Genomic DNA, 23,964 nt, shown 5'->3' with positions numbered 1-23,964 from the left:
TAAGCCGAAGACAGAGGCTTTAACCCACTGAGCCACCCAGGCGCCCCTTTTATGTTGTTTTCAAACTGTTTACTTAATTAACTGAGGTAATAAAGTCAGTTTAACAGAATAAAACTTAACAGATCTTTATAGAGAATTTCATTATTGATGACTTCTTTGAATATGGAAAAAATTGAAAAATATGCCCAGAGTGAAATTCTTTATGGTATTCACATTCTTTTTTTTTTTTTAAATTAGGAAATTAAAAGTATGAAGGAAGAACTTGCTACTAGATTAAATAGTAGTGAGACTTCAGATCTTTTGAAAGAGAAAGATGAGCAGATCCGAGGATTAATGGAAGAAGGTGCGTATTTAGTTAACTATGAAAAATACTGTAACAAGGGAAATGCTTGCCACATCATTAGCTGCTACTTTCCAATAAAAAATAATTGGAAGCAAGAAAGATTTGTGCTTAAACCTCAGAAATGGTAGGTGACAATTTATGGAAGAATGGGGAGCAATGTGAACAGAGGCAGAGATGCATGTATGTAGCTTTTTGTTTCTAGGGAGGTAAAAAAAATAATAACTTGCTGAAAAATAAATATGTGTGCTTTCATGTAAAAGCTTTTAACAGGTTTTAGAGCCTGTCATGTAACCCAAGATATTTGAAGGTTATAATCCTGGAGTTTATATAGTATCTGAATCTCTAGCTTGAGTATTATGTGGTATCATCATATTGTTTGGTTGTTTGATAGTGAACTTTTCATTATATTCTTATTTTAATTTTTCAGTTACTTAGCACTCTATGAAAAGACTAAAATTAGCTAGGTTATAGAAATTAAATATCCTTCATGGGATAAATTATTATAAATAGACACTGGATTAACTTTTATGTATTATAGGAAAGAAGGTAGTTTTGGAAAGGGTGATTAAGTGAGTCTTTCTTTTCCTCTTAAGGTTTTTCTAGTTCTGAGAATAACTCTTGTTACTTGCAGAAATTTTTGAAGTTTTAGGAGGCGTAGGAAGAAAAAAAAAAGATCATAATCTGGTTTTATAAGGAACTATCAATTTCTTTTAGTTCCTTTTTAAAATTGTTTTTAATACATTGTTAAGCACAATTAAGGTCATGTATTTAATTTGTAATCTTTTACATTTTTATAATTATTTTACATTTTCCTATGCTATTAAATGCTTTGCTATCATTATTAATGGCTGTATTAAAGTCCATTATATGGCTATATATACTATGATTTATTTTACTCTTTTCCTAATGTCATATATTTATTTCTAAAATTAAATTACAAGTAGTGGTGGATTGAACATTTCAAATCATTGAACTAAAGAGAATTTCCAGAATAAGTGTTTGAAAAGAATTGGACAGAATCAGTGTATTTGAAAAAGTTAATTTTACCCAATTTTTCTTTTTCATTTATTCAGGTAATATTTAACAGTTAGTGTGCCAGATACTGTGTTTGATACAGTAATACATAGGACACACTCCCTGTCTTTTAGGAATTTACAATTTAATGAGAGGGAAATATAACTACACAGATAATTATAAAGCACAGTCTAAGCACTGCAGTAGAATGAAAGGAAGATTGATAAAACACATTATCTCAAGACATGCTGAGGTCTTGAACTGCCTGTGTTACAACACTAGAAACTGAGGAGAGGGCTGTGTGCATGGTTTCATAATTTAAAAAAAATTTATTTATATCGAGTGTCACTGTTTTGGTATTTATTAATTTAGGTAGGAAGGGGGATGATGTTCTCTTTTGCTTAATGAAGTTTGTTATACTGAAAATACCATGATCTCATATGGGATTATTTACTTACTGCTTCTGTATCCCTCAGAAGTATTTATTTTTAAAGATTTTATTGATTTATTTGAGAGAGCACACAAGTTCCAGGGGGCGGGGAGAGTAGAAGGAGAGAAGAGCAGATTCTCTGCTGAGGAGGGTTCCCTATGTGGGGCTTGATGTGTGATTCCATCCCAGGACCCTGAGATCATCACCCAAGCCAAAGGCAGATGCTTAACTGACTGAGCCATCCAAGTGGCTCTCCTCCAGAAATATTTTTACATTCACAGTTGAAAATCTGAAAGACTAAGAGCTGAAAGTACACAACAATGAATAGCTGATTACTTTATTACCTTGCTTCATCAATTATTAACACCTATGCAGACCTGCTCCATATCTTTCTGCACACACATGTACTTTCCTTTTGCCAAATCGTTTGAAGGTAGGTGAAAGATAAAACATTTCACCCCTAAATTTTTTTTCCAGCTTTATTGGGATATAATTGAGTAATAAGAATTTTATATAATTTTGATACACATATACATTATGAAATGATTACCACAATCATACTAAATGATTTATCAATCACTTCATATAGTTACCATCTTTTTATGTGATGAGAACAACTACGATCAATTCTCGTAGCAAATTTCAAGTGTATAATATAGTATTATTAACTGTAGTCACCATTCTGTACATCACATCTGCAGAATTTATTCATCTGCATAACTGAAACTTAGTACCCTTTGACCAGTATCTCCACATTTTCCCCATCCCTGGTAACCAGCATTCTATTCTCTGCTTTTATGAATTCAACTTTTTTATATTCCGCATATAAGTAAGATCATGCAGTATCTGAGTCTGGCTTATTTCAGCCTCCATTTTCATCCATGTTATCACAAATGGCAGGGTTTTCTTCTTTTTCAAGACTAAATAATATTATTTTATATACACTTAGGCTGCTTTTTTCTTTTTTAGAATATTTAATGAACTGGGAAAATATTCACAATTTTAGATAGCAAAGACAAGTTACACATTTGTATACACAGTATAATTTTTTATTCAAGTATAATTACATACAGTGTTATATTAGTTTCAGGTGTACAACATAGTGATTCAACAATTCTTTACTCAGTGCTCACCATAAATATATCAGCCATCTGTCACTATATAACATTATTACAGTTATTAACTACATTCACTATACTGCAATTTTTATTTCTCTGACTTATTTATTTTATTACTAGAAGTTTGTACCTCTTGATCCCTTTCACCTATTTCAGTCCTTCACCCCCACTTCGCCTTCAGTAGCCACCTTTTTTCCCCTCTTTTTGAGAGTTTTCTGTTCGCTTATTTGTTTTTTTGTTGTGTTTTAGATTCCGCGTGTAATTGAAATCATATCACGTGATCCTTTTAATGTATTATTGAATTCAGTTTGTTAATATTTTGTTGAGGATTTTTTCATCTATACTCATCAGGGATATTGGCCTATAGTTTAGTTTTGTGTGTGTGGCTTTGGTTTTGGTATCAGGATAATGCTGGCCTCATAGACTACATTTGAAGAATAGGTATTAATTCTTCTTTAAATGGCAGAATTCACTTGTGAAGACCTCCTGGTCTTTTGAGAGGAGTCTTTTGTCTATCAATTCAATATTGTTACTAGTAATTGGCGTGTTCAGGTTTTTTTGTTCTTTCTGATTAAGTTTCAGGAGATTTTATGTTTCTAGGAATTTAACCCTTTTTTTCCTAAGTTGTCCAGTTTGTTGGCATATGTAATCTTCATAGTATTCTCTTATAATTCTTTGTATTTCTGTGCACAACACATTTTTTTTTATCCATTAATCCATTGATGGACACTTAGGTTACTTGGATATGGTGAATAGTGCTACAGAGTGTACATATCTCTGAGATACTGATTTTATTTCCTTTGGATATATACCTAGAAGTGAGGTTGTTGCATCATATAGGAGTCTATTGTTAATTTTTTGAGTAATCTCCAAGTTGTTTTCCATAGTGTCTGTACCAATTTATATTCTTGCCAGTAGTATACCAAGGTTCCTTTTTCTCCACATCTGTGCCAGTTCTTATCATTTGTCTTGTTGATAATAGGTATCCTAATAGGTGTGAGGCGATATCTCATCATAGTTTTGATTTGCATTTCGCTGACAATTAGTGACGTTGAGTACCTTTTCATATATCTGCTGGCCATTCATATGTCTTCTTTTGAGAAAAGTCTATTCATGTTTTTTGCCCATTTCTTAATTGGCTTATTTGTTTTTTGCCGTTGAGTTGTATGAGTTCTTTGTTTATTTTGGATATTAATCCCATATTAGAAGTATGGCTTGCAAATATTTTCCTCCATACTACAGATTATCTCTTTAGTCTATTGATTGTTTCCTTTGCTGTGCAGTATGTTTTTAGTTTGATGCAATCCCAGTTGTCTATTTTTACTTTTGTAAAAGCTTGTGCTTTTGGGATCATACCCCAAAAAATCATTGCCAAGACCAGTGACAGAAGGTTTTTTCCCTTTGTTTTCTTCTAGTAATTTTACAGTTTCAGGTATGTTAAGTCCTTAATCTGTTTTGAGTTGACTTTTGTATTTGGTGTGTGATAGGGTCTAATCTCATTCTGCATATGATCATCTAGTTTTCACCGTACTGTTTATTGATGAGACTGTCCTTTTCCCATTATGTGTTCTTGGCATTTTTGTTGAAGATTAGTTGGCTGTAAATTTATTTCTAAATTTTGTGTGGGTTTTCAAGGCTCTCTACTTTGTTTCACTGATCTGTATGTTTTTGTGCCAGTACCATGCTGTTTGGATTATTGCAGCTTTATAGCATGTTTTAAAATGAGAACGTGTGATACTTTCAGTTTTGTTCTTGCTAAGGGTAGCTTTGGTTGTTTGAGGTATTCTGTGGTTCCACATGAATTTTAGGATTTTTAAAAATTTTTGTGAAATATGTCATTGGAATTTTGGTAGATACTGCAGTTAATCTATAGTCCACTCCTAAATTTATGAGTCTCCATCTCCCAAAAGCAAGTACATTTTGCTTCACAAGCATGATATCATAATCATACCTAAGAAAATCAGTATTAATTCAGAAGTATACTCCAGCAGGTATTTCATTATTTATCTCCATGGTCTTTAAAAATGACTTTTATGGGACGCCTGGGTGGCTCAGTGCGTTAAGCCTCTGCCTTCGGCTCAGGTCATGGTCCCAGAGTCCTGGGATCGAGCCCCACATCAGGCTCTCTGCTCAGCAGGGAGCCTGCTTCTCCCTTCTCTCTGGCTGCCTCTCTGCCTACTTCTGCCTGCTTGTGATTTCTCTCTCTGTCAAATAAATAAATAAATAATCTTAAAAAAAATGACTTTTATACCTGGTCATTTGTCCTGCCCCAAGATCTAGACAAAGTTTGCATATTGCACTTGACCATTATGTCCTTTTAGTCTTCCACCAATCTAGGATGGCTCTGTCTTAATGACATTGAAGGCTTTGTAGAGTCCAGGCCAGTTGTCCTACATATTCCCCATGTTCAGGAGTTTATACCTTTCTTCATGATTAGATTCAGATCAAATTTCTAGTAAGAAATATCATTGCTGATACTGTGTACCCACCTCTCCATTATATCAGTAGATGCATAATATACAACGATGGGTGATGCCAGAACTGAATGTTTGGTTAAGGTGGTGACAGCCAGATTTCTCCATTTTTCAACATTTTCAAGCACATTTTTCTTTTCATAAGCCATAAGTAGTATGTGGGAATGATTTTTTAAGGTGTGAATGATTTTTTTAAGGTGTAAATATCCTATTACCTACCATCCTTCTACCTAGTAATTTTAATTAATTAATTAATTTATTTATTTATTTTTATTTTGACAGATCACAAGTAGGCAGAGAGGCAGGCAGAGAGAGAGGGAGAAGCAGGCTCCCCGCCAAGCAGAGAGCCCAATGTGGGGCTTGATCTCAGGACCCTGAAATCATGACCTGAGCCGAAGACAGAGGCTTAACCCATTGAGCCACCCAGGCGCCCCCTACCTAGTAATTTTGGCATTCATGGATGGTTCTTGTCCAAATCAGTTTAACATTTGTGGTTATGATTTTGTGATTTTAAAAATACTCTATCATTTTATTTCACTGGTTAGATAAAACGTTCTCTCCAGATTCTTAAGGAGTCATTGTTTAAATTTATTTATTTTTTTGCCATTGCCAGGAGAAAAACTTTCAAAACAGCAACTGCATAATTCTAACATTATTAAGAAATTAAGAGCTAAAGACAAAGAAAATGAAAATATTATTGCAAAGCTGAACAAAAAAGTTAAAGACCTAGAAGAAGATTTGCAACATTTAAAACAGGTGAATGTTAATCATTTTCTAAATATATATTATTACTTCCTGAACAATGGCCATGGTTTATAAGACATTTAGAATAATTTATCAGGGTATATTATGTGGGAAGAATTTGTCAAGCGATTTAATAAGTGAGTGTTAAAATTATTGTAACACTTAAGATTCCTGAAAAAAATTATTTACCGTGGTGTTATTTATTGAAAAATACTTTTGTGTATTTTTATAATATAGGTCCTTGATGGCAAAGAAGAAGTTGAGAAACAACATAGAGAAAACATTAAGAAACTAAATTCTGTGGTGGAACGCCAAGAGAAAGATCTTGGCCGACTTCAGGTAGACATGGATGAACTTGAGGAAAAGAACCGAAGTATTCAGGCTGCTCTGGATAGTGCATACAAGTAAGAAAATGAACAAATATGCAACCCATTTAAAATGATCAAAATTGGATATTGAAAAACACATTTTCTGTTATCTAATCACTAACAATATTTATGAACTTAGGTGTATATGAACTTGTGACTAGTCAAAGCAAGTTCAAAAGAGAGTCGTTACCGTAGTCAGTGTTTATTATATGGTGAACTTTCCCTCGTTGTGTAACTTACGGAAATCCACATGCAAACTTTACTAATGTGGCTGTGTAATTAACTATTTTAAATAGAAATTATCAATCTAATCTTTTAAGGGAACTTACTGATCTCCACAAAGCCAATGCTGCAAAGGATAGTGAAGCCCAGGAAGCTGCTCTAAGTCGTGAAATGAAAGCTAAAGAAGAACTTTCTACTGCGCTAGAGAAGGCCCAAGAAGAAGCCCGTCAGCAGCAAGAAACATTAGCAATTCAAGTAAGCAATAGATAGAGTTACATTAGTCTTTAAAAACTTTGTGCTTTTGCAAATTAAAGAGTACATTAGTTACTTGAATCAAATTTTATGTAGGTACATGTGCTAAATTTCCTTTCTAATCTTATTGGACACTTTTCTTTCTTTTTTTTTAATATTTTACTTATTTATTTGACAGAGAGAGATCACAAGTAGGCAGAGAGGCAGGCAGAGAGAGGGGGAAGCAGGCTCCCCGCTGAGCAGAGAGCCTGATACGGGGCTCTATCCCAGGACCCTGAGATCATGACCTGAGCCGAAGACAGAGGCTTAACCCACTGAACCACCCAGGCACCCCTTATTGGACACTTTTCTAAGAGTACTTGATTGTGTCAATCTTAATTGTGTGGTTTTTGAACTGTTGTTAAAGTGATGCTTACATTGTACTAGTATTGGTTTGTTGTTTTTCTTTTTACTTTTCAGACTAACTTAAGAATATTATGAAAGGCAAAGATTGTGTTATTGCACATACGGAGATAAATACTAAGGGTTGCTTATAATTTTAGGAGAATCCATAGAAGTCCTGAGCTTATTCACAACATCTGTAGGAGTCCATGTAGTTCAGATAGAGGAGCAAAACTGAAATTTGTCAGGCTTTTTCTTATAAAATGATCAGTTGATAGATATTTGGGGTTGTTTTCACTTTTTGATTATTATGATTAATGGTGCTATAACACAATTATAACATTCATTTACAAGTTTCTGTGTGAACATTTATTTTAAGTTCTTCTAGACATATATTCTTGGGTCAATATGGTTACTCTATATATAATTTTTTGAGGACCTGCCAAACTTTCCTGTAGCAATTGCACCATTTTATATTCCCATCAGGAATATATGATGGTCTTTCTCTTGCCAGTATTTGGTATTGTCTTTTTTATTTTTATTTTTTATTATATAGCCCTTTTAGTGGGTGTGATTTGGTATCTGCTTGTGGTGTGCTTGTTTATATTTCCTTAATGACTAAGGGTGTTGTGCATCTTTTTATGTGCTTACTGGCCATATGTATCTTTTTTTTTTTTTTTAAGATTTCTTTATTTATGGGGACGTGGTGGGAGAGGGGGAGGGAGAATCTCCAGCAGACTCCTCTCTGAGTGAGGAGCCCAATGCGGGCTCACCCCACAACTCTGAGATTATGACCTGAGTGGAAGTCAAGATTTGGACACTTAACTGACTGAGCCACCCAGGCGCCCCTGACTGTATATATATTATTGCATCTTCTTTAGAGGAATTTATTTGTTTTTGTTTTTGTTTTGTTTTGTTTAAGATTTTATTTATTTATTTGACAGAGACCACAAGCAGACAGAGAGGCAGGCAGAGAGAGAGAGGAGGAAGCAGGCTCCCGGGCGAGCAGAGACCCTGATGTGGGGCTCGATCCCAGGACCCTGGGATCATGACCTGAGCTGAAGGCAGAGCCACCCAGGCGCCCCTGGAGGAATTTATTTGAATACTCAAATCCTTTGTCCATTTTTAAATCAGGCTTTTATTTATTTATTTATTTATTTATTTTAAAATTTTTTATTTTTTCAGCGTAATAGTATTCATTATTTTTGCACCACACCAAGTGCTCCATGCAATCTGTGCCCTCTCCAATACCCACCACCTGGATCCCCCAACCTCCCACGCCCCGCCCCTTCAAAACCCTCAGATTATTTTTCAGTAAATCAGGCTTTTAAAAAATTGTTTAATTATGAGAGATCTTTATGTATTCTGCACATTAGGTTCCCATCGGGTGTAGGATTTGCAAATACTTTTTCCCATTTTTTAGGTTGTCTTTTATTTTCTTAATAATGTCCTTTGATGTACGAATTAAAAAATTCTGATGAAGTCCAACTTACCTATTTTTTCTTTTGCTACCTATCCTTGAGTGTCATATTTTAAGATCCCATTGCTTAATCTAAGGTCTTGCAGGTTTTTACCTATTTCCTTCTAAGAATTTTATAGTCTTAACTCTCACATTTAGGTTTTCTGCACATCGATATCCAGCTGTCCCAGTACCATTTGTTGAAAAGACTATTCTCTCCTCATTGACTCCAGTGCAGTTTTGATTTAATTTTACACAAATATGTAAAATGTTTACATGATTCCAAAGTGAGAGCTATAAAACAATATTTTAAGACAAAATTTGCTTCCAGCTTTGCTGCCCCATGCTCTTTCCTTGCTTATAAGTAACCATTTTATTAGAGTTTGTAAATGCAAGAAAGTATATAAATCTATACACTTAATTATATACCTCCTCACATATATATGCAGATACATTTATACCCATATGTATTTGTATCTCCCTCATAGTTCTTACATAAAATATAATTTAATATTTATACCATCTTACAGTTTACTTTCTTTAAATATTCTGATGATCATTCACTCCATAATAGAACTTAGAGCTTTTTACAGAATTTCTTTTCACAGTTTTGTAATACGTTGCTGTTACTATTTATACTGTTGTTATATTGTTATTATACCATTGTTAATTCAGTCATTTCCTACTGATGGATATTTGGGCTGTTTCCAGTATTTTGTTATTATAAATCACGTCAATGTACCCCTTTTGTTTCTGACCACCAGGTTGGATAAAATCTTAATATTTTATATTAAAAGTATGCTACAATAATAAACAATGGGGGAATGAGAGACAGAGCACATGGGGCTACCATTTATAAATCATCACTTTTTAGGGGCCTTAGCTGCCTCAGTGGGTTAAACATCTGACTCTTGGATTCAGCTCAGGTCACGATCTTACGTGGTCGTGGGATCAAGCCCCATATCAGGCTTTGCGCCCTGTGCGGAGTCTCCTTGGGATTCTCTCTCCCTCTCCCTCTGCCCCTCCCTGCTTGTGTGCATGCTCTTTCTCTCAAATAAATAAAATCTTTAAAAGAGGAAAATCATCACATTTCTAAGTAATGTCAGTTTGGGGTATTAACTTCTTATCCTCATCTCTGTGTATGTATTTTTAAATAATTGGTATCATTATTTTACAGCTTTCTCATTTAAGATTAAGTTATAAAATTTTACATATTCTTTACATCCATCATAATTATTTTTAAAGATTTATTCATTTTTTTTTATAAGAGAGAGCGTGCATGCACGCATGAGTGAGAGGGAGAGAAGTAGACCCCCTGCTGAGTGTGGAGCCGGACAGTGGGCTGATCTCAGGATCCTGAGATCCCAACCCAGAGCTGAAATCGAGTCAGATGTTCAGCTGACTGAATCACCCAGCTGTCTCACATGCATCATAATTTTTAATGAGAATATTCATGCTGTATCAACATTTGCAAAAATAGATTACTGTTGATGGATATTTACACTATTTCTTACTTTGTCTGTTTTTGCTAGTCTAGCTAATAGTGTTAGGTGAGTATCTTTGTATATTTAGATTTGCTTCTGTTGAATAAATGCTCAAGACCAAGATGACCCGGTGAAAGAAAGTGAGAAGTTTTATGATTGTTTAAACATATTGCCATATTGTTTTGCAAAAAGACTATAGTAGTTTACATTTACAGCAGTGTATGAGTATAGCAGCTAGCTTTTATAGCTATCACATTCCGCCTCACGTTGCAGACATTTGTAGAGGCACTGTCTCTCCTCCTATTGCATGGCAGTGGCTGTGCCAGTTTATGTGCCTTTTTTTGTTTTTTTTTTTTGTTTGTTTTTTTTTTGGCCTGACAGTGCTAACAGTGCTTTTCTAAGTATATATTTATTGAGTATACATACAGTTCACAGCTGCTTGATGAATGGGTCATGTCATAATCATATGTAAGAGCTCACTGGATAGTGTAAGTATTATACATAAGCAGTAGGTCAGCATAACACAGAATGTAGTCAGGAAGTCATAAGTAATGTTTTGTGTTGTTTGTGATAGCGTATTGGTTCTCTTTGTGCAGGTTGGAGACCTTCGACTGGCCCTGCAACGTGCAGAGCAGGCCGCTGCCAGAAAAGAGGATTATTTACGCCATGAGATCGGTGAACTCCAGCAGGTGCTGTCGCAGTTTTCCTAGACACACATCCACGATGTGTCTTCCTAGAAATAATAAAACCCTCCAGTGGAGATAATAATCATGGGATTGAGCGGATTCCTACCATAGTTTATCATTTGCTGTATTTTTGTAGCTTATATGAATAATACCAGAGTGGACACCTTAAAAATAAACATGAAAAGCCTTAATTTTGTTACGTAGAAAGTAATTTTATAATGACAGTTTTATTTTTAGTATTTTTTTTTCATTTGTTATAGCCAGTTTATTAGTATCAGTCTTTGCTTACCATGGGGCAGATAATCAGTTCCAGTTTTTATACCAATACTCTATTAATTTTCAGTCAGTGAACATGCATGGAGAAGGGGAGAGAAAATGCATCTCAGATTGATCTTTCTGTTTCTGTAAATACTTAGAAATATTTGGATGATGAGGCAACTGCTAGGAGGTTTGGATGATAGTCTTTTTTACCGTAAGGTAACCAAAAGCTATCTTTATATTAGAAAAGCTTTGTAAAGAAGCACTTATTTAGACACTGTTATGCATTCTAACTACCTTAAGGATTGAATAATTAGAAAATAATGTAATTAAAAAACAATTTCCTCTTGGTGAAGTAATACTTTCCAAAAATCTTTCATAAAGTTTGTTTGCTAGTATTTTTAGAGTTTTCATTGGTGTTAGTGGTAATGACTTAAGAATTTCATGATTCAGAGACTCCAGGAAGCAGAGAATCGAAACCAAGAGCTGAGTCAAAGTGTTTCATCAACAACAAGACCGTTGCTTCGACAGATAGAAAATTTGCAAGCAACTCTGGGGTCCCAGACATCATCGTGGGAGAAGTTAGAGAAGAATCTTTCCGATAGACTTGGTAAGTGCTTTAGTTCTTAAGGTCAATGCAGAAGCTCTTTCCTCTTGTTTATGGAATTAGAATAATGGTATGAAATTAAAATCCACTTGATTTGATAGTTACTCTTTATGTCTAACTTGTAGAGTTTGACCTCTTCTCCTTTTTTACTTTGATTTTCTAATATCCTAATTGACCCTTTCAAACCATTTGTTTTCCTTTTGCACAGTGTGTCAAAATCTGTCCCATATACTTCCATGTCATCCTTTCATATTTACAGACCATTGCAGTCATTTTTTTCCTTGTCTTTTGCTACATCTGACCCCTCTCTAGCTTGTCTGCAATATAAAAGAAGGTAGAGATCAGATATGATTCTAGTCCTTGGTAGAATTCCAAGAACAGAGATAGGTCTAAGGAGGATCCTGATCAAACTCTGCTAGACAGATTCTGAGGAGACTTTATTTTTTTTAAATTTACATATAATGTATTATTTGCCCCAGGGGTACAGGTCTGTGAGATTCTGAGGAGTCTTAAGATCCTTCTTTATAGAAATGCTTCAGGTTGGGGCGCCTGGGTGGCTCAGTGGGTTAAAGCCTCTGCCTTTGGCTCGGGTCATGATCCCAGGGTCCTGGGATCGAGCCCCACATCGGGCTCTCTGCTCGCCAGAGAGCCTGTTTCCTCCTCTCTCCGTCTGCCTCTCTGCCTACTTGTGATCTCTGTCCATCAAATAAATTAAAAAAAAAAAATCTTAAAAAAAAAAGAAATGCTTTAGGTTGCCCTTATGTACTATTATTAAGAAAATAATTATTCCAAGTTGTTTATGTAAGCACAGATAAGTAGTATATGCATATATATGTGTGTGTGTGTACATACATACACACACACACACACATATATTAGATATCCCAGAAGCTAGCTAATTCATGAAGAATTCATGTGTCCTTTCTATGCCTAAAACTAACTGTTACTTGAGAGAGACCATGGTACAGTGATAAAAGCAGGTCTTAATGGGTGTCCCTGTAAATCATGAGGGGTAAACTAGATTAGTGGTTTTCAAACAGTATTCAGTGATCCCTTAGATGTCTTAGGACTATCTTAGTATCAGTCTTTGCTGACCATGTCATGGTGAGAGGGCAGCTCTGTAATTAAGGTGCTTGATATATCCCTCCATGCTGTGTTAATGAAACTAGTGCCTTCTTTTCAATCTTTTTTTATTTTTTGAGTTTCATGTGAGATTATATCTGGAAAAAGATTCATCTCCTTAAAAAAATCACTGAACTAGATGAATCTTTATATATTGTTTAATTTATAGGAATAAATTTTAGGTCTGTCATTTGTTATTAAGAGACATTTGCTGTGAAAAGCAGACATCTGAAAATGACACCTTCTGACATGAATATTTTTTAGCAGTAAGTGAAAACTAGATACCTGTTATTGTCATTTTTAAACTGAATCTGCATCCTCTCAGGGATATGTGGTATTGTGCTGGAATATAAGCAAAGCCATGGGACACAAATACCAACTAATGCTTTTTTTTTTGTTGTTTTAAGGTTTTATTTATTCATTTCACAGAGAGAGATACAGTGAGAGTGAACACAAGCAAGGGAGTGGGAGAGAGGGAGAGGGAGAAGCAGGCTTCCTGCTGAGCAGAGAGCCCAGTGTGGGGCTCGATCCCAGGACGCTGGGATCATGACCTGAGTCAAAGGCAGACACTTAACAACTGAGCCACCCAGGTGCCCCCCAAAGAATGCTTTTAATAGGAGTACAAGTACATTATGTAACAATATAAAGTGAAATTAGGTCTACTTTGGTGGGAAAAAAATCTCAGAGTTGTATCCATTAATCTTTGTTAACTGGAATTTTTTATTGAGATAATTACAGATTTACATGCAGTTATAAGATATAATAGAGGTAGTCCCTTGCATGCTGTACCCAATATCCCTACATGTTAACACTGCAAAATCATAGTATAATATCATAGCCAGGGTATTGACACAGATACAAGGTACTAGTTTTATTCAGATTTCCCTAGTTGTAGTGGCCTTTATTTGTGCGCGTGTGTGTGTTTGTATTAAGTTCTTCACAATTTTATCATTTTTGTAGGTTCATGTACCCACTCAAGATGTTGAACTGTTCCAACACCACAAAGATCCTTTATGTTGTCCTTTTAGAACCTCACCTTCGTGGCCCTCCTTTTGTGTGCCAGATTTTGGCAACCACTAAACTGTCTTCCAGCTAAAATTATGGAATTTCAAAATGTTATATAAATAGAAGCATATACTGTGTGACAATTTTGGATTCACTTTTTCTCTCTCAGCATAATTCCCTGGAGGTTCATCTAAGTTACCGTGTGTATCAGTGATTTAGTCTTTTCATTGCTGAGTGTGTTTCCATGGTATGTGCATACCACATTTTCTTTAACCATCTACCTGACGAATGATATCTGGGCTCATTCTAGATTTTTTCTGTACAGATAAAGCTACTGTGAACATTCTTGTATAGGTTTTAGGGTGAACATGTTTTCATTTCTCTACCTAAATGCCTAAGTGTGCAGTTGCTGGATTGTGTGGGTAGTTGTAGGGTAGTTGTATGTTTAGGTTTTTAGGAAAATGCCAAACTGTTTTTCCAAAGTGGCAATAGGTATGACAGTGATCTAGTTTCTCCACATCCTTGCCAGCATTTTGTGTTGTGTCTATTTTTTCATCTAGTCAATCAGACAGGCATGTAGTGATATCTTACTGTGATTTTCATTTGTATTTCCCTAATGACTCGCGTTGTACATCATTTCTTGTGCTTACTTTCTGTTTGTATATTCTTTTCAGTGAAATACCTTTTCATGTCTTTTTTTTTTTTTTAAGATTTTATTTATTTATTTGAGGGAGCATGCACTAGCAGGAAGAAGGGGCAGAGGGAGGGGAGAAGTAGGCTCCCTGCTGAGTCGGTAGGCTGACGAGGGCCTTGATCCCAGGACCCAGAGATCATGACCAGAGCCAAAGGCAGATGCTTAACAAACTCAGCCACCCAGGCACCCCACCTTTTCATGTCTTTTGGCCGTTTTCTAATTGGATTCTCTTTATTTTCACTGGTGAGTTTTGAGACTTCTTTACATATTCTAGACAATGGATAATGTGGCTTGCATTTTTTTCCTCCAGGTCTGTAGCTTATCTTTTTATCCTGTTCCACAAAAACAAAAGCTTAAATTTTGAAGAAGTCCAGTTTATCAGTTTTTCTTTTTCTGGCTCTGCTTTGGTGTCAAACCTAAGCACTCTTTGCCTGTTCCTAGATCCTGAAGATTTCTCTTGTGTTATTTTTTTTCCTAAAATTTTTATGGTTTTGTTTTACACTTAAGTTTATGATCCATTTTGAGTTAATTTTCGTGTACAATTATATATGTAATATATATGTATATAAATATATATATATATAAATTTTTGTAATTTAGTTTGATTTTTTTTTAAAGATTTTATTTATTTGACAGAGATCACAAGTAGGCGCGGGGCGGGGCAGGGGAGCAGGCTCCCTGCTGAGCAGAGAGCCCGATTCAGAGCTCTATCCCAGAACCCTGGGATCATGACCTGAGCCAAAGGCAGAAGCTTTAACCCACTGAGCTACCCAGGTGCCCCTGATTTTTTGTTTTTTGACTGTGGATATCCAATTGCTCCAGCACCATTTGTAGTCCATTACTCTTTCAATATGTGCCTCCACATTCAAGTTAAAATAAGGGAAAATAGTAAAGCATATCTATAAGTTAAGATTTGTTCTTTTGTCTATGTAGGCAGTCTGCCTTAGGCAATAAGCAGTTACAGATTCCTCTGTGGCTACTTGAATTCATTAACTGTTTGAAGTCAGAATATACTTGGTATCTTGGGTATAAGTATATGTGATTCTTCTTTTTTATCCTACAATCAGGTGAATCCCAGACTTTGTTAGCAGCAGCAGTTGAAAGAGAACGTGCAGCTGCAGAAGAACTCCTTGCCAACAAAATTCAGATGTCCTCCATGGAGTCACAGAATTCTCTCTTAAGACAGGAAAACAGTAGATTTCAGGCCCAGTTAGAATCAGAGAAAAATAAGCTAAGAAAACTTGAGGATGAAAATAATAGGTGAGTATGTTTGTTGAGTATTATTCTTGGTAGTTTTATGACATCTTAAAGCACTTAAAAAAATATGTTATGCTGTTTAAATTAATAATAATTAATTTAGTAATAGGATGTTACAGCAGGATGCTTTGGGAATTTATTGAACTTTATATAGGCTCGTGAAATTGTGTGGCATGTTCTGTATGTATTTGCATTTTCCAGGGAAAGAATTTATTACTTTAATAGGGTTTTTTTTTTCAAAGGAGTCTAACTACAAAATAGTTTGGAGACTACTCATTGGAGTTATTTTTATATTTTGTATTTTACAAAAACACTTAGCAGTGTTCCAGTCTTTCTAAATAAATGTATGGGTTCTTTGGAACTACAAGCTATAAAATCCATCTATCTGAAATTTTATTAAGGCTGTGATTAGTGTGGTATTACTCCCTGAGTTCTTCCTTAGAAATTTTAGTTTAAAATAAATGGCCCAGTAAAAGTGATTTATGAAGTAAAATACTTGAACCTATACAAATACTTTCATAGGACTCCCTAACAAGCTTTTGTAGAATCTGAACTTATTCCAGAATGGTGGTATTCAAATTCTTCTTAGAAAGTCTCTTTTTAAATTAAATCCTAGCTCAGAGCAGCAATGTAATAAAATGCACAAAAGTACTAGCTTGGCTTCTGAGTGTAAAATCCCTGTCATCTGGTAAATACATTTGGAAAATCAAGCTGATGGTAGAAATGTCTATTAAAGAGTTAATAAAGTAGTTTTCAATAGCATGTACTATCATCTTTGTAGGTACCAGGTTGAATTAGAAAATCTAAAAGATGAATACGTAAGAACACTTGAAGAGACAAGGAAAGAAAAGGTATTTACCAGTGTTCAGTTGCCTCTAGAGAATGATAGGGGATAATTCTCCACTAGAGAATGGTTGGGGATGGTAGCCAACTAATAAGATGCCATGGTGCAGTGAGCAATGTGACTACTTTCGGAAGTTGGTCTTTAGGAGTAAAACAAATAGGAATACATACTTTATGTTCTTGACTTTGGAATGGACTTAGAAGGATGATTTAGTACAGAAATTATCTAACTGTACCTCTCTCCATTAGATACTACTGAATAGTCAGTTAGAAATGGAGAAAATGAAAGTTGAACAGGAAAGGAAGAAAGCTGTTTTCAACCAAGAAGCAATAAAAGAAAAGGTATTGAATTTTGGATTTTTTTTTGTTTTTGGTGTAACCAGGCAGTAGCTGTTGTGATTAATCATTGTTATGTAATTTTAGCTATACTTTGTAAATATCATTTCTTATGTCTAAAATCAATAGAGTGATGAATTCTAGTATTGTAATCAGTATCCTGTCAGATTGGGTCCAAAGTAATTTGTTGTTTATCCAAAGAGATCTGTGATTTCTAGGATTCGAATGATAGAATCTGTTGCCCAATGTTAAATGAATTTTGTGGTCGTTCACTGAAACTAATGCACTTCATTTGGCCTCTAGGTACCTTGGGAATAAAACTGATTTATTTACTTTATTTCTGGTTAAGGAAGGTAATTTTTCTAAAATGAGTTTCCTGTATTTGAAGGATTGGAGTATACTAGGTAGTTAGCATATTATATTAAAACTGCTTCTGTGTACATGGAAATTACCTTTTGAATTCATTTGGAATTTTAAAACTATATACTTAAAAATAAAATGGGTAAGCCAGAAACTTGATGGTTTATAAAACTCATTAGTAATCTTACTCTAAAGAATTAGGTTCAATTGATGATATAATATATAATATAGAGAAGTTAGTTCATATACTTATTAGAATAAAAACATTCTCATTCCATTAAAAATAAATTATGTTGTAATATAAATGGGTCCTGAGATGATTTGGCCAAGTCTGTCTACAGTTTTAAATTAGTTTTAAATTACTATTGGGCCTTTAAATAAGACTTTAGAAATCCTCTCTGTAACATTTATGAGGAAATGAGAATGAGTCTTTGTTGTCATTTGTCCTAGAAAAGTTTCTTGCTTTTTTTAATTTACCATTTTAGTCTTTAATGTGACTGTTTTTTTCACTCCTTAAGGAACGGAAGCCATTTTCTGTTTCTAGCACTCCCACCATGTCACGTTCGAGTTCAATAAGTGGAGTTGATATGGCAGGGCTACAGACATCTTTTCTGTCTCAGGTGATATTTTGTTTCTTACATGTACCTAGTTGTTAAACTCAATGATGTTAAAGGAAATATGCAGGTAGCTTTTGGCTGTCAGCCATGACCTTGCCATTCCATAGGCAATTCATCTGTATGTTCCCGAAGGAGTGCTAATTGCACTGAGGAAATAGAGATGATTTTTTGCCTTTGAGAAAGTCATGGACATTTTATTTTAAGATTTTTTAAAAATATATTTATTTCTTTATTTATTTGACAGGGAGAGAGAGAGAGAGTGTGTGTGTGTGTGAGAGAGAGGGAACACAAGCAAGGGTATTGAGAGAGGGAGAAGCAGGCTTCTTGCTGAGCAGGGAGCCTGAAGTGGGGCTTGATCCTAGGACCCTGGGATGAGCCCAAGGCAGACACTTAATGACTGAGCCACCCAGGTGCCCCAGTCACAGACATTCTAAAACAAGAATTAGCAGAAGCGTTTTGTTTGAACCTTACCGTGGAACTCAGTTGATAAAAACTGAATAACTGAATGTGGTTTGTTTAATGTAGGACGAGCCTCATGATCACTCCTTCGGACCCCTGTCTGTGTCAGCTAATGGAAACAATCTTTACGATGCTGTGAGAATGGGAGCAGGATCCAGCATTATTGAAAATCTGCAGTCTCAGCTGAAACTCAGGGAAGGAGAGATTACTCATTTACAGGTTTGGAAAAATTAAATGTGCTACAGAAGTAAATGAAATTTTGGGGCCCAGTAAGTAGCACCCTACATCTCCATCTCACTTCTGAGCAAATTGGGAAATAAAGTGAGATATGGCATGTGAAGTTTAAAATATATCACATATATTAATGATAAAGACAAGTTGGAGAAAATAGCCAAAGATGAGAGCCAAATGAGCCTGCTGACTGCCTGAGTTAGGGTGACTTACCTACCCCATCACAGCAGATGCGGGCCTGGAGTGGACCTCCCTGTGTGTTGTAGCCTTCCAGCTAAGACTTTTAAGCATCTAGGAGCAGAGAACTCTTGGCAGGCACCTTTCCCCAAACATTAAAAAAAAAAGGAAGTTGCTGATCTGAACAGTCATTTTATTCCCAGATTTACCACTTAGATAAGTCACTTCCCTTTCTGAGGAAGGAGTGAAGGAGATAAGAGAGGTTAGAATTAGAACATCCTGCATGTGAAAGGAAGCCTCACAAATAGGGAGGCAGCATCCTACCACTTTACCTTGTTTTTTAAAAACTTAATATGATAAGATGTTAGAACATTTTACATATTTTCATTGTTGCACTTTATATACTGAGAGGTAAATCTTTCCTTTTATTCTCATTATATAATTTTAGTTAGTTGGAATACTACTCTATTAAAGAACAAGTCTTTGAATTGGAAAATAAGATCAGAATAATCTTTATATGTGTTATGTTCATGTAGCCCAGTGTGCTGCACTTGAGGGCCCAGATTAACTTCTTGGGTAGAGCTGGTAGATTCTGTCAGTATGACCCACACAGCCGGTGCTGCATTAAAGTATGTTTTTATTTCTCTGAATTTCTGCAGTAATTTAGAGTGACTGAAATATATGTTGTTTCTCTAGAGAAAAATACAGGGCTGCGTATTTCAAACAGACTATTGGATTTTCTCTAGTTCTTTTTGCCCTATAAACGGTAACTTCTGAGGAGAGCAGAAACTCTTGTTTTTGCCATTTCCTTAAGAAAAAGTTAGTTTATGGCTGTATGTTGATATACTATTTCCCCCAAAATAATATTGAATATATTTATATTAGTAGAAGTATTAAACAAGATATATTTTTATTTAAATTACTTTCTGGTAATGTTTCTCAGCTAGAAATTGGCAACCTAGAGAAAACACGCGCAATAATGGCTGAAGAGCTAGTTAAATTAACAAATCAAAATGATGAACTCGAAGAGAAAGTGAAAGAAATACCCAAACTTCGAACTCAGCTAAGAGTAAGTATTCTTCATTTAAGGATGAGGCCAAGGGGTTGCCTCATGGCTTCGTTGGTTAGGTGGTTGACTCTCGATTTCAGCTCAGGGGATGATCTCAAGATCATGGGTGTGAGCCCCTTGTCGGACTCCACGTCAGGCTCTACACTCAGCAGGAACTCTGTTTCAGAATTCTCTCTCTCCCTCTGCCTCTCCCCCTGCTCGTTTACATGCACACTTGCTCTCTCTTTCTCTCTCTACAAAATGAATAAATCCTTTAAAAAGAGGATGAGTTCAAGGTATTTTTATCCAGTTACATTAAATTTCATATTGTTAGTTTATATAAAATGCACAAGTTTTCATGATTTCTTTGAAAATGGTATTAATATTTCAGAAAAGCAGATTCAAGAACCTTCTTTTTTTTTATTTTGTGTTCTCTAGAAAGTGTCAATTTATTGGTTTTAGTTTTTTCATCCCACATGGACTTTATTTATTTATTTTTTAAATTAAATTTAATTTTTTTTCAGTGTTCCAAAATTCATTGTTTATGCACCACACCCAGTGTTCCATGCAGTACGTGCCCTCCTTAATATCCACCACCAGGCTCACCCAACCCCTCACCTCACTCCTCTCCAAAACCCTAAGTTTGTTTCTCAGAGTCCACAGTCTCTCATGGTTTGTCTCCCCCTCCAATTTCCCCCAACTCACTTCTCCTGTCCATCTCCAAGTGTCTTCTCTGTTATTCCTTATGCTCCATAAGTAAGTGAAACCATATGATAATTGACTTTCTCTGCTTGACCAATTTCACTCAGCATGATCTCCTCCAGTCCTGTCCATGTGGATATAAAAGTTGGGTATTCATCCTTTCTGATGGAGGCATAAAATACTCCATTGTATATATGGACCATGTTTTCTTTATCCATTTGTCTGTTGAAGGGCATCTTGGCTCTTTCCACAGTTTGGCGACTGTGGCCATTGCTGCTATGAACATTAGGGTACAGGTGGCCCTTCTTTTCACTACATCTGTATCTTTGGGGTAAATACCCAGTAGTGTAATTGCAGGGTCATAGGGAAGCTCTGTGTTTAATTTCTTAAGGAATCTCCACACTGTTTTCCAAAGTGGCTGTACCAACTTGCATTCCCACCAACAGTGTAAGAGGAAGAACCTTCTTCTTGATTGTCACACTACACAAAGTATTTTTCATAATCATGTCTTGTCCCCAAAATAAGAAAATAACTGGATTTTATTTGACCAAGGCTCATTTATAATGCTTCTCTTTTACATGATCTTATTAGTATTTTGTTCATTGATGTTATATATATCATCACAATTTGCATATTTGGTATTAGGAGTCACTGTTAAGCCATATATGAGAATATATTTTCTTTCAACTTTTTCTGTGGGGTAAATGCCAGGTAATACTTAAACCACAATGAACCAGAGAGAGTAAAATTTTAATCACACGTGTTTAAGTTAATAGGAAAAAAGACAGATTGATCTTTATATAGGGATAATTGTAGATGAGTGGAGAGAGAAAATTGATAGCCATCTGGCTTAAGTTGTTTTTTTTTTTTTAATTCCTTTACTTGCTATTTATTCCAGCAGATTGGAATATCATTTAATTTTTATATGAGATGACTTGATACTTTTATTTAGATTGTAATGTGTTTACTGTTGACTCATTTATAATATAAATATAATATTAAAGATGTTTTATAGAGTTAATTTTAAAAATTATGAACACATGTTTTATAGGATTTGGATCAAAGGTACAACACTATTCTGCAGATGTATGGAGAAAAAGCAGAAGAGGCAGAAGAACTTCGATTAGATCTTGAAGATGTAAAAAATATGTATAAGACTCAAATAGATGAACTTTTAAGACAAAGGCTCAGTTAACTTCTGAAAATTACATTCCTATAAACTGAATGTAAACATTTAATATCTAAAAGTAGACTTCCAATAAATTCTTTTATAGAATTAGAAAGTGGAATTTACTGTAGAGTTCAAGAACTGAAAAAAATTGTTTTCTAGTATATAGTAATATTTGCAGTTAAATTATTTTGTGCAATATTTGAACTTTATTTTTGAAACTATTCTTTAAAGATTTATTTTTTAAAGCATCAGTGTTTTTTGTTTTTGTTTTTGTTTTTTTGTCTTGAATAGCACAGAGATTACTTTTCCTCATACCAACATGGTTAGGGAAGGAGAGAGTGTTCACATGTTGTATTGTAAATATATAATTAATTGTATCTGTAATTTATATGTTTGTACATATTAAGGACATTTAAAGAGTTATATTAACATATTGAAACTTTGAAATCTTTCACATTTCAACATATCTAATTACTACTTCATGAAAATAGACATTAAGTGTTCTAGTAAAAAAAATGATTAAAACTGCAGTTACTAAATTTTGAACTAATTTTTTTTTCTTTTAAAGTAGAAGTCACACACTGTCTGAAGCTTAAAGGGTGAATGATTTAAACTTTAAAACTTTTGTGGTCTGAGAATTTCTTTCACCCAGATTCTACAATTAAGTATGTACAGATTTTGGTACCTCTCTGGTGAAAGCTGTAGCTATTCATTTAGTTATATAGGCATGATTGGATAGTGGAACAGTTTTACTTAGAATGATTTTGTGATGATATCAGTGACATTTGAGTGATTTTTGAAGAGGTATTGTTTTACTGCCCTTCCCTATAAAATGAATCAAAAGTGATAAAATAATACCATGATTTTCTCTTAAAAATTAATTGTTAATATTTTATAAAGCCTTATTTTTCAGCACATTAAAAATCAATATTTGATATTATAAAATATAAGAATATAGAGAAATTATCAGAGTTAATTTAAATTTGGCCTTCTGCAATTCTGTATAATTTATCATTTTTTCTCAAAAGTTTACACACAAAAATAGTGTGGGATAGCTTTAAAAAAATAGCTATGCTTTCTTCCTAGTGTTATTTTGTTTAAAAGTTAACTGGGCCTTGTTTTAAATTCGTGAAATATTTTGATAGATCTTATTACTGAAAGTCATTACCTGACTTTACTTGCAAATAAAAACTCTCATTTAATTTTTAGTTGAATTTTAAACACTAGAACTTTGGAGTATAACTATAAGCAAGCCATGTGGAAGAATTTAGAATGCTTTTCAGGGCAATTCAAGTGACCTCATTTTTGTTCTTTTTTATTCCAGACAGTATTTCTGTCATTGGATCTCTAATTTGTAGCAGTAACAAATAGTCTTTCAGTGTGAACCAAATTCATAAAATTAATTTTCTGTATTTTAGTGGTAAAAAGCAGTGTAATAGCTTTTTGTCAGCTTGGACTTTTTTATTTTTGTTTTTGTTTTTGTTTTTTTAATATTCAGGGGCTGACAAGGAATGACAAGACTGATAGCAATAAGAAATGTACAAAATTAGAAAATATAGGAAAGTTAAGTTGCAAAATATCAAGTGTTTGAAACTAGAAGTTCAGGAATTATAAAATTATTCTTTTAAAATATCCATTAGCGAGAAAATAAAACCTTCAGGTTGTTGAAAAAAGATTGAAATAAAACTCCTATACTTTTCAATTTCATAATATTAAACATTCTCTTTTCTTAATTCTTATTTACATTAATAAAATCCATTCAACTTATAATTCTAAAGTGTCTTCAATTTATTTAACTTAAAAATGATAAGCAGTTAGGGCTCTGGCTGTATATTACCATATGTTCTTTTTCCAAAAATTAATAATGGATATTTACATAGATTTTATTACACACTTGGATCTCAATACATTTATAAGTTGAGAAGGTGTAGTGAATAAGTTTCTTAAAAAACCCCACTAAGTGGCAGAATACCTATTATGATATTAGTTGCTGTATTTTATTGTTGGTCATTAAAACTTCTTTATCCATATTTTGTAAAATTATATTTTAATGTTTAAGAGAATAGTTTGCAATCAGGTATTTCTCTTGAAAAGAAAATAGA

The 23,964-nt window shown here is 34.3% G+C and overlaps 1 protein-coding gene across 1 annotated transcript in view; it reads left to right on the top strand.

Annotated features, from left to right (window-relative positions):
- TMF1 (TATA element modulatory factor 1) overlaps window positions 1-23,632 on the top strand; it is a 34,440-nt gene extending 10,808 nt beyond the window's left edge. The window contains exons 5-17 of the mRNA XM_032867355.1: window positions 238-343; window positions 5,993-6,135; window positions 6,361-6,527; window positions 6,812-6,968; window positions 10,886-10,978; window positions 11,687-11,843; window positions 15,729-15,921; window positions 16,700-16,769; window positions 17,011-17,103; window positions 17,976-18,077; window positions 18,600-18,752; window positions 19,885-20,010; window positions 21,743-23,632. Coding sequence (XP_032723246.1) covers window positions 238-343; window positions 5,993-6,135; window positions 6,361-6,527; window positions 6,812-6,968; window positions 10,886-10,978; window positions 11,687-11,843; window positions 15,729-15,921; window positions 16,700-16,769; window positions 17,011-17,103; window positions 17,976-18,077; window positions 18,600-18,752; window positions 19,885-20,010; window positions 21,743-21,886 — 1,704 coding nt within the window. The 3' untranslated portion in view covers window positions 21,887-23,632. The remainder of the gene's footprint in view (window positions 1-237; window positions 344-5,992; window positions 6,136-6,360; window positions 6,528-6,811; window positions 6,969-10,885; window positions 10,979-11,686; window positions 11,844-15,728; window positions 15,922-16,699; window positions 16,770-17,010; window positions 17,104-17,975; window positions 18,078-18,599; window positions 18,753-19,884; window positions 20,011-21,742) is intronic.
- The last annotated feature ends 332 nt before the right edge of the window (window positions 23,633-23,964 follow it).

Source organism: Lontra canadensis, unplaced genomic scaffold, assembly GCF_010015895.1.
Source record: "Lontra canadensis isolate GAN:19392208 unplaced genomic scaffold, GSC_riverotter_1.0 scaffold34, whole genome shotgun sequence".
Taxonomy (NCBI): domain Eukaryota; kingdom Metazoa; phylum Chordata; class Mammalia; order Carnivora; family Mustelidae; genus Lontra; species Lontra canadensis.
This window is presented reverse-complemented; position numbering and strand designations above follow the sequence as displayed.